This window comes from Lampris incognitus, chromosome 20 (genome assembly GCF_029633865.1).
Source record: "Lampris incognitus isolate fLamInc1 chromosome 20, fLamInc1.hap2, whole genome shotgun sequence".
Classification (NCBI taxonomy): Eukaryota; Metazoa; Chordata; class Actinopteri; order Lampriformes; family Lampridae; genus Lampris; species Lampris incognitus.
The window spans coordinates 24,725,627-24,739,368 of NC_079230.1; the positions used below are offsets into that span (position 1 = coordinate 24,725,627).

A 13,742-nucleotide genomic window follows, 5' to 3' on the forward strand; every position below is an offset into this window, starting at 1 on the left:
CGGCAGATTCTTTTTAATTTTTTTGTTCTTTGATAAACACAAAGTCATGATAGACGTCCATGTCTGACCAGCAGATAACAGCAGCAGGGAGAAGCACGGAGATTTTCATAACAGAATTACAAAAAAAATAGAGTCAATAGTAATAATTTTGTAAATAAAAAACACGTAGCAATTAATTTTGCAATCCAACAGTGAAGCGTTTGTTCCTTTGTGTGGGCCGTCACTGCCCGGTTCAACGCCATTGCGCCCAACCTTCGGAAGCAGCTGTCAATCAATCATAAATCTGTCAAGCGTGTGCTGGAGGAGGTCTCTACGTAGACGGAACCTCGTGATCCTGAACGCGATTGGCCGACCCGTAGTTCCACCACATGGCTCCGCCCCCTTTCAGAGTCCGCTGTATGGAGCCGAGCCACGCCCAGAAGAGAATCCCATAGCAGGCCTCTGCTCCATATCTACACGCACACGCACGCACGCACGCACACACACACACACACACACACACCAAAATCAAACGAAAGTGATCATAACTTAACACGTGTGGATGTGTGCATATCGATTTACATTAAGAAGGCAACTTTAATCGGGTGGCTCCTTTCCGTCTGCGCAGAGTGTGTGTGCGTGTGTGTGCGTGTGTGTGCGTGTGCGTGAGTAAGTGAGCGGGAGATTTTTTTTTTACTTTGCGTGCGTGTGTTTGCCCAGTTCTCCGTGCACGGGCCAAACCTCGATAGAGACGTGCGTGTTGGGGTATCTCCTGTAGAAGACGGCTCGGAGGTTGAACTCGGGGTTCCCGTTCTGCTGAAACACCCGCGTCCTTACGGCGGTGCCCTCACAACGCACCACGGCGTACACGTCAGGGGCTGTGGAGCGCACCAAGCAAACGACAGCACGACACGACAGAGAGAGCGAGAGAGAGAGAGAGAGAGAGAGAGAGAGATATATATAGAGAGAGATAGAGGGAGAGAGACATATAGAGAGACAGAGAGAGAGAGACATATAGAGAGAGCGAGATAGAGAGAGAGACATATAGAGAGAGCGAGATAGAGAGAGAGAGACATATAGAGAGAGCGAGATAGAGAGAGAGAGACATATAGAGAGATAGAGAGAGACAGAGAGAGAGAGAGAGAGAGAGAGACAGAGACAGAGAGTGAGAGAGACATATATAGAGAGAGATAGAGAGAGAGACATATAGAGAGACATATAGAGAGAGAGACATATATAGAGAGAGACATATAGAGAGAGAGAGTGAGAGAGACATATATATAGAGAGAGACAGAGAGAGAGAGTGAGAGAGACATATATATATATATAGAGAGAGAGAGGGAGACATAGAGAGAGAGAGTGAGAGAGACATATAGAGAGAGAGGTATACAATTGCTGAAATTGCATCACTTGTATAGGAAATTACACTCATGTCTTCCTTGAGTGTTTTAAGTGAGTTAGTTTTTAACTGCTCACAAAATATATTTCAGTTATTTCTACTACTAAAGGAGGGTTGTGTTAGCAGAGTATACCAACACACTAGCTCCAATCAGACATTCAAAAAAGGTGTTTTTGATGTGCCATACCAACGGCCTAAATATATGTGGGTTTGGTGGTGGTTCACATGTGTGTACAATGCTAGTTTTTTCGTTTTTCCTCACCTAGCTACTCATGTACCCACTCTCTTATGTATACTAATATATCCTAATGTATATCACAATGTATACTAATATATCACAATGTACACTAATATATCCTAATGTATGCTAATATATCCTAATGTACACTAATATATCCCAATGTATACTAACATATCCTAATGTATATCACAATGCATATGAATATATCCTAATGTATACTAATATATCCTAATGTATATTAATTTTTCATAATGTATACTAATATATCCTAATGTATGCTAATATATCACAATGTATACTAATATATCACAATGTATACTAATGTACCCTAATGTATACTAATATATCCTAATGTATACTAATATATCACAATGCAGGTGTTGTGCTGACCAACCTGTGTGTTTGGGAGGGCTGAGTCCTGATGCCCTGCAGAGGTGGACAGTAGTCACCACACTGGGCTGAGGAAGACAACACTGCTGCAACACCGAAGGAGACGGCAAGTCCTCGCTCAACTCCCTAGGGGTGTGTGTGTGTGTTGGTGTGTTGGTGTGTAAGGAAGTAAGAAAGAGAAAAAGGTAGGGAGGATGGGAAGAAGGAAGGATTGGCCAGGAGATTGAATGAAGGAAAGTGCAAATGATTAAACTGAGTTTTTGAGTGAAAAAGTCACATAACCTGCATAGCAGTCCATCAATAAAAGCAAAGTATGAAGAGTATGAGAAAGTGGACTAGGCCTTGCAGAATATGCCCAGTATACACGTTTACACACACAAAGGGTCGTGACAACAGACATGCTGAGATTAGATGGGGTCTAAAAAAAAATCTTCCAGTTTAGAGCATTGAGAGCATAGATGTCTTGATTTTATTCATACGGTAATATTTTTTTTGCAAATCAGGCTCACAAACACACACAGACACGCTCGCATGAACACATGGACATTGCGTAAAGCTGCTATGACGAGTTGTTCTCATTACTTTTCAGCCTATATTTGATTTTGCAGTCACTGTAATCAAATTAATCAAATAATCAAATTAATGATAGTAATGATAATATATGACTATATAATATCATATAATATTATGTAATATGTATAATAATAATAATAATGATATATAATAAGATAATGATAATAATAGAATAATTATGACTGCTGGGATAGGCTCCAGCATCCTTGCGACCCTGAGAGCAGGATAAGCGGTTCGGGTAATGAATGGATGGATGGATAATTATAATTATAATAATATATGAAAATGTATAATAATCATAATTAATAATTAGTAATCAAATTAGGAAAGAGTATATTAGAGGGAAAGCTCAGGTTGGACGGTTTGGAGACAAAGCAAGAGAGGCAAGATTGAGATGGCTTGGACATGTGTGGAGGAGAGATGCTGGGTATATTGGGAGAAGGACGCTGAATATGGAGCTGCCAGGGAAGAGGAGAAGAGGAAGGCCAAAGAGGAGGTTTATGGATGTGGTGAGGGAGGACATGCAGGTGGCTGGTGTGACAGAGGAAGATGCAGAGGACAGGAAGAGATGGAAACGGATGATCCGCTGTGGCGCCCCCTAACGGGAGCAGCCGAAAGTAGCAGTAGTAGTGATAGCAGTAGTAGTAGTAGTAGTAGTAGTAGCAGTAGTAGTAGTAGTACCCTCTGTAATCAAATGAGGCCATCAGTGAGAAGATGGCTGTATCATGTTGCTATATAATGACTCATAATGCTCCTCCCCGGGTCGGATTGCCCGCAAAATCTGACATGCCGACTTATGCCACTCAGAATACACCACGACAGCGCGAGACTCCTCCCCTCATGTCTGTATATCTCACAAACAGCTGTTTTTCCAAAACACCACTACATCACTGACTCTTCTCTTCAACACAAATACACCAGCTACCAGACGGCGAATGGAGAGCTTTGAGACGAGAGGCGATGCTTATGCGAAATGAAGTCGACTGTGTTTGTCCACAAGGGGGCGCAAAAACCCGACCACAATCCCAAACCTCTCGAAACAACTTTAATGAATCCGTGGCCGCGCAGTCTGTCTCTCTACACATACAAACAAACACACACTGTTTTTGTTCCCCAGACCTGAGCTGGATGTGGGAATGGGAGAAGAGGCGTAAGAGGAAGCGTCCGGCGACCCCCGGCAGGAAGGTGGTGGGCAGTACGGTGTAGCGGCCCGGGGCCAGGGTCCACCTCAGGGTCACGCTGCGGGAGTCCATGTAGACCGAACTGGCCGCCTGCTCCACCACACACTGCACGCGGCTGCAGCGGTTCACCTCCACCTGGCACCCAAGACACATGGAGGACATCGTAGACCACCGTAACGGGACGGTTGGTTAGCAGAGGCCGTCTTTTAGCATGTGTCCAAAATGTATGAAATCAATTGTTAATTGACAAGATGGATTCAACACACCTGTCTGACTGAACACCCTACTTAGCACCAGTCCACACACACACACACACACACACACACACACACACACATACACACACACACACACACACACACACACACACACACACACACACACACACACACACACACACACACACACACACACACACACACACACAATCTGTCTCTGTCTGTCTGTCTGTCTCTCTCTCTCTCTCTCACACACCCACACTCACACACTAGCTATCTGTCTGTCTCTCTCACACACACTGTCTGTCTTTCTGTCTGTCTCACATACACACACACACACACTCACACAATCTGTCTGTCTGTCTGTGTCTGTCTGTGTCTGTCTGTCTGTCTGTCTGTCTCTCTCACACCCACGCACACACACTAGCTATCTGTCTGTCTGTCTGTCTGTCTCTCTCTCTCTCACACACACACACACACTGTCTGTCTGTCTCACACACACACACAGACACACACACACACAGACACACACAATATCTTTATCTGTCTCTGTCTGTCTGTCTGTCTGTCTGTCTGTCTGTCTGTCTGTCTGTCACACACCCACACTCACACACTAGCTATCTGTCTGTCTTGTCTGTCTCACACACACACACACACACACACACACACACACACACACACACACACACACACACACACACACACAATCTGTCTCTGTCTGTCTAACTGTCTGTCTGTCTGTCTGTCTCTCTCACACACACACAATCTGTCTATATGTCTGTCTGTGTCTGTCTGTCTGTCTGTCTGTCTGTCTCTCTCTCTCACACCCACACATACACTCACACATTAGCTATCTGTCTGTCTGTCTCTCTCTCTCTCTCACACACACACACACACACTGTCTGTCTGTCTGTCTCACACACACACACACACACACACACACACACACACACACACACACACACACACACACACACACTATCTTCATCTGTCTCTGTGTGTCTGTCTCACACACACGATCTATCTGTCTGTCCGTCTGTCACTCACACACACACACACACACACACACACACACACACACACTATCTTTCTATCTGTCTGTGTGTGTGTCTGTCTCACACGTGATCTAGCTATCTGTCTGTCTTTCTCACACACGCGCGCACACACACACACACACACACACACACACACACACACACACACACACACACACACACACACACACACGCACGAATGTCTCACCTTCAGCACCTCAAAGCCGATGGGCAGGTTCTCTCCTCCTCCGTCTTTCCTCTTTATCCTGCGGTCCTCCTGCTGCAGACAAATGAGCACCTCCTCCTCCTCCTTCCCAGCCACCTCAAACATGAACTGAGAGGAGCGAAGAAACAGAAGTGATACAGAACAGGCATTCACTCGGGTTTGTGTAGAAACCGTGTAGCAGTGGGTGGGGCTCGGTGGTGTGCTGGCCGTGTGTGTTTCAGTATTTTGTTGTTCTCAGTGACGACACTAAATCACCTGCAGGGCTTTACGTGTGGACGGGGTTAAAACCCCATTCAGTACACAACTGCAATATTCGCCGTGATGATTCTAGTATTGCAGCATTTCCCCTGAATCACAGCGCTGCCTCACAGTGACCAGAGGGTGTGAAGGTGTGAAGTGGTCACTTCTACGTTGGTGACTTTCTTTGGATTATTTCTTTTTTGTTTGGATTCCCCCCCCCTTTTTTCTCCCTGATTGCGCTTAGCCAATTACCCCACTCTCCAAGCCGCTCCACACCCGCAGCTCCACCCCCTCTGCTGACCCGGGGAGGGCTGCAGACTACCACGAGCCTCCTCCGATACATGTGGAGTCGCCAGCCGCTTCTTTTCACCTGACAGTGAGGCGTTTTGCCAGGGGAACGAAGCGCGTGGGAGGATCACGCTACCCCCCCCCCCCAATTCCCCCTCCTTCCGAACAGGCGCCCCGACCGACCAGAGGAGGCGCTAGTGCAGCGACCAGGACACATACCCACACCCGGCTTTCCACCCGCAGACACAGCCTCAATTGTGTTTGTCGGGATGCCCAATCGAGCCAGAGGCAACACGGGGATTCGAACTGGCGATCCCCGTGTTGATAGGCAATGGAATAGACCGCTCAAAAAATCATAACACTGAATTGCAATATTTATAGTATTGTCACATTTGAACAATCGAAATACGTATCGAATCAGGTAATATCAAATCAGGAAGTACCCGGCGGTCCCCAGCCCTCCATTTAACGGCGATCAGGAGGGTTAGCAGTGCCTGCTAACCTGTGGGTTATGTAGGAAAGTGTCCCTGTGGTTAATGCACCCTCCACATCGACTCCTCTTATCCCTCTGCGCCTCCCATCCTCCTTCCACCTTCCTGTCCTCCTTTCCATTCTCCTCCTCTGGTCCTCTCGTGGGGCCGTCTTTGGATGCAACAGCCTTGTTTCTCCTCCTCCTCCTCCCACCGCCTCCTGCATCTCCTCCTCGCCGCTTCTCCCCGAGACGTGCCTCCTTCCGGTCCCCTCTCTGCTGGTTGGCTCTGGGCTTGGTGGCGCTCCTCCTGCCGCTGGGCATGAGGCTGGCGTGGAGGACGGCGGAGGGGGAGTCTTTGGGGTTGGCAGGAGCGGGGGCCCACTCCCCGAAGCAGCGCGCCTCCCTCCAGGAAGATCCGGGCCACCGCAGGGCCGTCTCCGCCAGCCGGCACACCACCACGTCCGTGAAGTAGCGGCAGAAATCGTCAAACTCCATCCTGACGGCGGGGAAGGTAGGAGAGTTTGCGAACACACACACATACACACACACAAATCAGATAATGAGCAACTGGGTTTATGGATCAGGTGTGGAAGTATACACATAAGTCAAATCCATGTGATGATTTCCATTATGGGGGGGGTATATACAATTAACATTAACTATACAAAACATTTATAAGCCAGACTGTGCAAACACACTATTAACTTAAAAGCTTACAACAAAAATTCTATCTATCTATCTATCTATCTATCTATCTATCTATCTATCTATCTATCTATCTATCTATCTATCTATCTATCTGTCTATCTGTCTATCTGTCTGTCTGTCTGTCTGTCTGCCCATCCATCTGTCTACATAGTGGTGGGGACATTTTAGCCAACCCCAACTCCCACTTAAAATCTACACCTGTTGTCTAAAGCATGAGATAAGTATAGCATGTGCAATTATACAAACACGAATGTGGAAACGAATATCAGATTACATGGCAGACAGTCGTTTGTTATAGTTTCACAGCAGCAGCATGAAGAGAAACAATGGTAAATATGTACCAGAACTCTCCAACGTCTCGGACCATGAGGCCCATTTTCTCCCTCTCTGCACGGCTCAGCTGCTGCCACTGCAGGGACCTGCAGGGGGCGTGCGACAAAAACGAAGTCAGAATACAGAGAGTCCTCGCTTACCCCCTTAACCCTAACTTTAACGTTAACCTACCCTTAACCCTCATCTAATGTTAACCCCCGGCTGAAATGGCGTACAAATAAGTAGAGCAAGGGAAATAAATTGTATTCTCGGTGAAATTTTGAGTTTTGGGTTACTATCTAGATTAAATCGCATCTAACACGAAAGCATAGGAAACACTCAGGGCTTAACATAAGTGAACACAGTTAAAAGATCAACATTGATGTAAGTTAATGATTCATGTTAATGAGTCATTAACTAAAGAGCTGCTCATGCAACTAAGATATCTCATGTCATCTCATCATCAGCTGCTTCTCCGGGGTCGGGTCGTGGTGGCAGCAAGCTAAGTATGGCACTCCAGACATCCCTCTCCCCAGCAACGCCCTCCAGCTCCTCCTGGGGGATCCCAAGGCGTTCCCAGGCCAGAATGGACATGTAGTCCCTCCAGCGAGTTCTGGGTCTACCCCGGGGTCTCCTCCCAGTTGGACATGCCTGGAAAACCTCCTAAGGAAGGCGCCCAGGAGGCATCCTAATCAGATGCCCGAACCACCTCAACTGGCTCCTTTCGATGCGAAGGATCAGCGGCTCTACTCCGAGCTCCCTACTGATGTACGCGCTCCTCACCCTATCTCTAAGGCTGAGCCCAGACACCCTACGGAGGAAACTCATTTCAGCCACTTGTATTCACGATCTCACCCTTTCGGCCACTACCCAGAGCTCATGACCATAGGTGAGGGTTGGAATGAAGATTGACTGGTAAATTGAGAGCTTTGCCTTCTGGCTCAGCTCCTTCTTCACCACAACGGTCCGGTACAATGTCTTGCATTACTGCTGATGCTGCACCAATCCGCCTGTCAATCTCTTACTCCATCCTATCCTCACTCGTGAACAAGACCCTGTGATACTTGAACTTCTTCATTTGAGGCAACAACTCATCCCCAACCCGGAGGGAGCAATCCACCATTTTCTGGTAGAGAACCATGGCCTCAGACTTGGAGGTGCTGACTCTCATCCCGGCCATTCACACTCAGCTGCAAACCGCCCCAGTGCACGCTGGAGGTCACGTTCTGATGAAGCCAACAAAACCACATCATCTGCGAGGAGCAGAGATGTAATCCTGAGGTTCCCAAAAATGGACAAACTCCTCACCTTGGCTGTGCCTTGAGATCCTGTCCATGAATATCACAAACAGAATCGGAGACAAGGGACAACCTTGCTGGAGTCCGACACCATCCGTCTAAGATATCCGATATTGCAGCTAAGATATCCGTCTCCAATAGTCCCCTGTTTAAGCAGAATTGACAGTTTCATTGGAGCCGCCATTGACATAACTGCACCGTCTCAGAGAAACCCCGCGGATGGCTTGTGGCATTACAGCAGACATATAAAAACACTCGCTGTTTTCTCATAAAAGCTAAAACACGCCCGAAACTTTTCTTACAGGCTCTCAATATTGCAAGCAGCCAACCCATGCATGCATTTATTTTACATCTACTATCCCTTTAAGCTTGTATTTTGGTGTTGGCTGGTTTTATTTGGATGAATGACTGTTCTCTAGGTCTGCGCCGGTTCTGATACAGTATAAAGGCATCATCCACAGGGCAGTGGTGGAGACAAAAAGCTCTTTCTATGCTTCTGTCATCTCGAAGTAAAAAGTAAAACCAGAGCAAGACAAGTGCCCATGTATGTATGATAGATGGGTAATGCTCTTTTTTTGCAAAACGTGGAACGGGCCCGTTTTGAGCTGCCATAACACAGACAAGTTGTTTCCTTGAGATTTTCCTGTGGCCTGACAAAGACGGACATTAAAGATATCCGTAGTGCTTGTGTAGCTGAAACAAACTCACAGCTCCATTTTGGCCGTTTTCACCTTTTCACAATGTGATTCACAGATGTCCCTGTGTGCAGAACAATGACCCCGCCAGTAGTAAAAAAAAAACCCGAAAACTTTCTGATGCATTGTAAAATGTCAGCAAAGCCTGCAAATGTCAGGGAGATTGCAGCGACGCAGTAAAACGCTCTACAAAGACCGGCATTGAAAACTGTCAGCGGAAATATATTTCCCAGAACATCTGCAACGCGCCCCCCCCCCCCAACATTATCAGCGTTTGAGGGATTGAATGAGTGTCTGTTTTGTCAGGGCTGCAAATCTGAGCTACGTGCAGGAGTGGGAGAGGATGGAGAGAGAGTTTACAGGAACATGAGGTAAACAGGAGCGACAGAGTAAAAGGAAAACTGTGTAGGCTATCACAACACACTTGGAAATACTAGAAGTTATCATCAAAAACTATTTAAAATTCTTATTGCACCACTTGAAATTATACCAGTGTATTACATTATTATTTTATACTATTTGAAATAATACAACAAATAGATTAATAATGAAAAAAAAAAACTGAAACATGGAAAAACAGGCCTATGTTGTTTAGGTCAACATCCTTTGGGTTGTGATTGACAGTTTGGCACAAAAGTCTCTCTCTCTCTCTCCTTCTCTCTCTCTCTCTCTCTCCCCTGTCTGTGGCAGCACTAGTGATGTTTGATAGCTTAACAGCAGATTTTGAATGTGTTTTAATGTGGCACCCTGATAATGACAGAATAAAAGAAATTGAATGAAGGTGCAGAATTCTCAACAGTGTTTCTTGCTTCAGTCCAGGCCCGGTGCTCCCAGAGAAGGACACGTCGACATGAGACCAAAACAATGGGTTAAAAAAAGCCCAAAGGGGCGCTGTAGCACACGATTTAAACCATATTTTGGGTGCAAAGACTAATGTTTCGCCGCTTTTATGGGCGGCCCGGCAGCCCGGTGGTTAGCACTGTTGCCCCACAGCAAGAAGGTCCTGGGTTTGAACCCCCGGCCATCCCAGGTCCTTTCCGTGTTTCCTCCCACCATCAAAAAGAAATACATGTTAGGGTTAATACTCCTGTCTGTGCCCCTGAGCAAGGCAGTGGAAAGAAGAACTGGAGTTGGTCTCCGGGCGCTGCAGCTGCTCCTGTACAATAGGATGGGTTAAATGCAGAAAACAAATTCATTGTAACCTGTACAATGACAAAATAATGTGGCTTTCTTTCTTTCAAACTGCAAATTTAAATGGACAGAGTCTGGAGTAAAGGCTGTGGCATCAACCCTGAGCCTCTTAACAGGAAAAGCGAGGTCCTTTCCAACTTGGAAAAAGTGATCATAAAAGAGTTAGGGACAAGTTTGTGGTTTGTGAATGGTGCGGAACAATTTTTTTTTTTTGTGGATTTTTTTCTCCCTTTTTCTCTCTGATTACACTTGGCCAACTACCCCACTCTATTGAGCTGTCCCAGTTGCTGCTTCACCCCCTCTACTGAGCCGGGAAGGGCAGCAGACTACCACATGCCTCCTCCGATACATGTGGAGTCGCCAGCCACTTCTTTTCACCTGACAGTGAGAAGTTTCACCAGGGGGACGTAGCGTGTGGAAGGATCACGCTATCCCCCCAGTCCCCCCCCCCCCGAACAAGCACCTCGACCGACCAGAGGAGTCACTAGTGCAGCGACCAGGACATTTACCCACATCCGGCTGCCCACCTGTAGACACAGCCAGTTGTATCTGTAGGGATACCTGATCAAGCAGGAGGTAACATGGGGATTTGAACTGGCGATCCCTGTGTTGGTAGGCAACGGATTAGACTGCCACACTACCCAGATGCCCTGGTCAGCAGGTATTTTAAGTTATACATGAAATGGGACAGAAGTCAGAATCGCCAACACAAGAAAATACAGGATAAAAACACCGAAGGATTGCGGTACTGGGACAAGACAGGGGACCTTTTTGATGGGTCTGGGTGGGACAAGAGGTAAATTTGGCCCCCGTGTGGTCCTCTAATGCACTCACCCCTGACTCCAAGGCCCGGTCCAGTCGGTGGTGCCCCAGGGGTTCCTCATCCGCACCATGAGGAGTCGGGACATCCCATTCATAATCGGGGGGTTTTCTCCAAGCCTCAGCTTCCTGACAGCCGTGATGCCGTACGCATGACCCCTCACCAGGCCACAATCCAAGACCGACTCCACCGTCTCCCCGGCCATAGGCTGAGATGAACAGAGATGACGTCAAGAAGTAAAACACCAATCAAAAGACTAGAAATGACACAAATAGACTGAAATTAGTAGCATCAACCTTCATCTGGCCTCCCAAATATTATATTAGGCAGCAACCAGGCACTAAATAGACGTCAATACAGCACAGAGATACAAGAAGAACGACAGACTACATCTACATTTACTTATTTGGTGGACACCTATGTAGAGCACCTTACAAGAGAGTCAGCAATTGGAGTAGAGTGTTGCGAGCTGGCATCATAGAGCACAACATAGTGATCCTATCATAGCAGTACTACATGAAACAGTAGTAGTAGCAGCAATAATTACTCCCCCCCCCCGCCTTTTTCTCCCCAATTGTACTTGGCCAATTACCCTACTCTTCCGAGCCGTACTGGTCGCTGTTCCACTCCCCCTGCCGATCTGGGGAGGGCTGCAGACCACCACTAGCCTCCTCTGATACACGTGGAGTCACCGGCCGCTTCTTTTCACCTGACAGTGAGGCATTTCACCAAAGGGACGTAGCGTGTGGGAGGATCATGTTATTCTCCCCAGTTCCCCCTCCCTCCCCGCGAACAGGCACCCCGACCGAACAGAGGCGGCACTAGTGCAGCAACCAGGACACATACCCACATCCGGCTTCCCACCCGCAGACACTGCCAATTGTGTCTGTAGGGACGCCTGACCAAGCCGAAGGTAACACAGGGATTCGAACCGGTGATCCCCGTGTTGGTAGGCAACGGAGTAGACCGCTACGCTACCCAGATGCCCTTTTAGGCCTTTCTTGAAGGATGTCAGTGAGTCAGTCAACAAAAAGCAAAAATGAAGCGTAGTGGGAGTCTTTTCAGGAGACTACGCTCTACCCGTATGGAGCAGGTGATGAGGGCTTTGCGTTCATGGGCCCTGGCGAGTGTCTGGAAAAGGGCCCTCCTCTGGTTGCTCTGCTGGCTGAGGGCCTCGGGGTTCAGGCTGATATTCTCTGACACCCCGCCAGTGAAGTCGATCAAGGCCTCCGCTGTGTTGCCTCCCTCCAGGGCTTCATAGCAGCCGTTCAGCCTGAGGATGAGGTGGATGAAAAGACGAGACGAGACTTGATTGGTGGATTATTTAAGTCAAAGCCTGCGTCAGTGATTGCTTGACTGACTACTTGTTGGACTGTGATTTATTAGCCGATAGAATAGTTGACAGAAAAACTCAGGTGCTAAATCAAACGTCATTTTCAAGTGGTTTGTCAATCTTTTGGGCAATTTTATACAGTCTATGGGCAATACTTTAACAGAGCGGTCCAGTCTGCGAGATCCCAAGGGGAAGTGAAGCACTCCCTGTTTCTTTGGTTAACAAGAAGAACTACCCAGAACAACCACCAGGGGGTGGCATATGCAATATGAAACAAGTCTGGTTCCATTACACTCCCCACCTGGCATCTTTAGGACGTCAAACTCTGAAAGGTACGCGAGATGGTTTATAAATCTGATCTTGTAGTAACCTGAGGTAGCCACAAGTTGCCAGATGGTTCACTGTCCCAAACTTCCCTCTACTTTTCCAGTCCAAAACAATAAAGTTGCCCAAAAACAAAGTCTGTTATTGACAGAAAATCCACCGACTGATTTTGTCAGTAAGTTATATGCTATCTGTTGATAACATGCATATGAATTTTGAAACAGTAATTTACTCGCAGGGAATGAAGCTATTGCTCATGAGATGCTAACAGTTGAAAGCCTGACTCTTGACAGTTAGCCATTCTATTAGCAGCATTACTCTTTTGAGTAAATTACTGCTTTAGAATATATAACAGATACCATGAGACGGCATTTGACCCATAGAACAAAACCATAGGGTAATTTAATGGGAAAATATGAGACGGGAGTTATTAGCATGTGAACCAGCTGCCATATTGTGGCTAATTTTGTCATATAAAGTAATTACACGGTCTTTACCGCTTTATACCTGCATTTCAATAGAGCTGTTTATATGCAAATCTGGTGGATGTATTTAAGAAAAGCAGAACAGAACTACCCAGTTAAAAAAACACACACTCAAAGTTTTCATGTGCAGCAGATGTCTAAAAACCAGGTCCAGAAACTAAGATTTTATTTGCTCCACCCATGTATTAAACCAGCTGATTCTGAGCAACCCCAGTCTTGGTAGTGAAATCAACTGGTTTTAGTGCACGGCTGAAGGAAATACACGGTTAGGACTTCTGTTTAGCTCAGGAGGTAGAGCGGGTCGTCTAGTAATTGGAAGGTCGCTGGTTCGATCC

General features: G+C 46.8%; 1 protein-coding gene across 1 annotated transcript in view; it reads right to left on the minus strand.

Moving 5' to 3' along the window:
• Positions 1-275: 275 nt before the first annotated feature.
• LOC130130825 (calpain-5-like) overlaps positions 276-13,742 on the minus strand; it is a 22,623-nt gene continuing 9,156 nt past the window's right edge. Inside the window, exons 4-12 of the mRNA XM_056300662.1 lie at positions 12,346-12,538; positions 11,280-11,473; positions 7,291-7,368; positions 6,272-6,737; positions 5,224-5,349; positions 3,702-3,898; positions 2,014-2,135; positions 721-857; positions 276-452 (exon numbers count right to left, since the gene is read on the minus strand). Of these exons, the coding sequence (XP_056156637.1) occupies positions 276-452; positions 721-857; positions 2,014-2,135; positions 3,702-3,898; positions 5,224-5,349; positions 6,272-6,737; positions 7,291-7,368; positions 11,280-11,473; positions 12,346-12,538 (1,690 nt within the window). The remainder of the gene's footprint in view (positions 453-720; positions 858-2,013; positions 2,136-3,701; positions 3,899-5,223; positions 5,350-6,271; positions 6,738-7,290; positions 7,369-11,279; positions 11,474-12,345; positions 12,539-13,742) is intronic.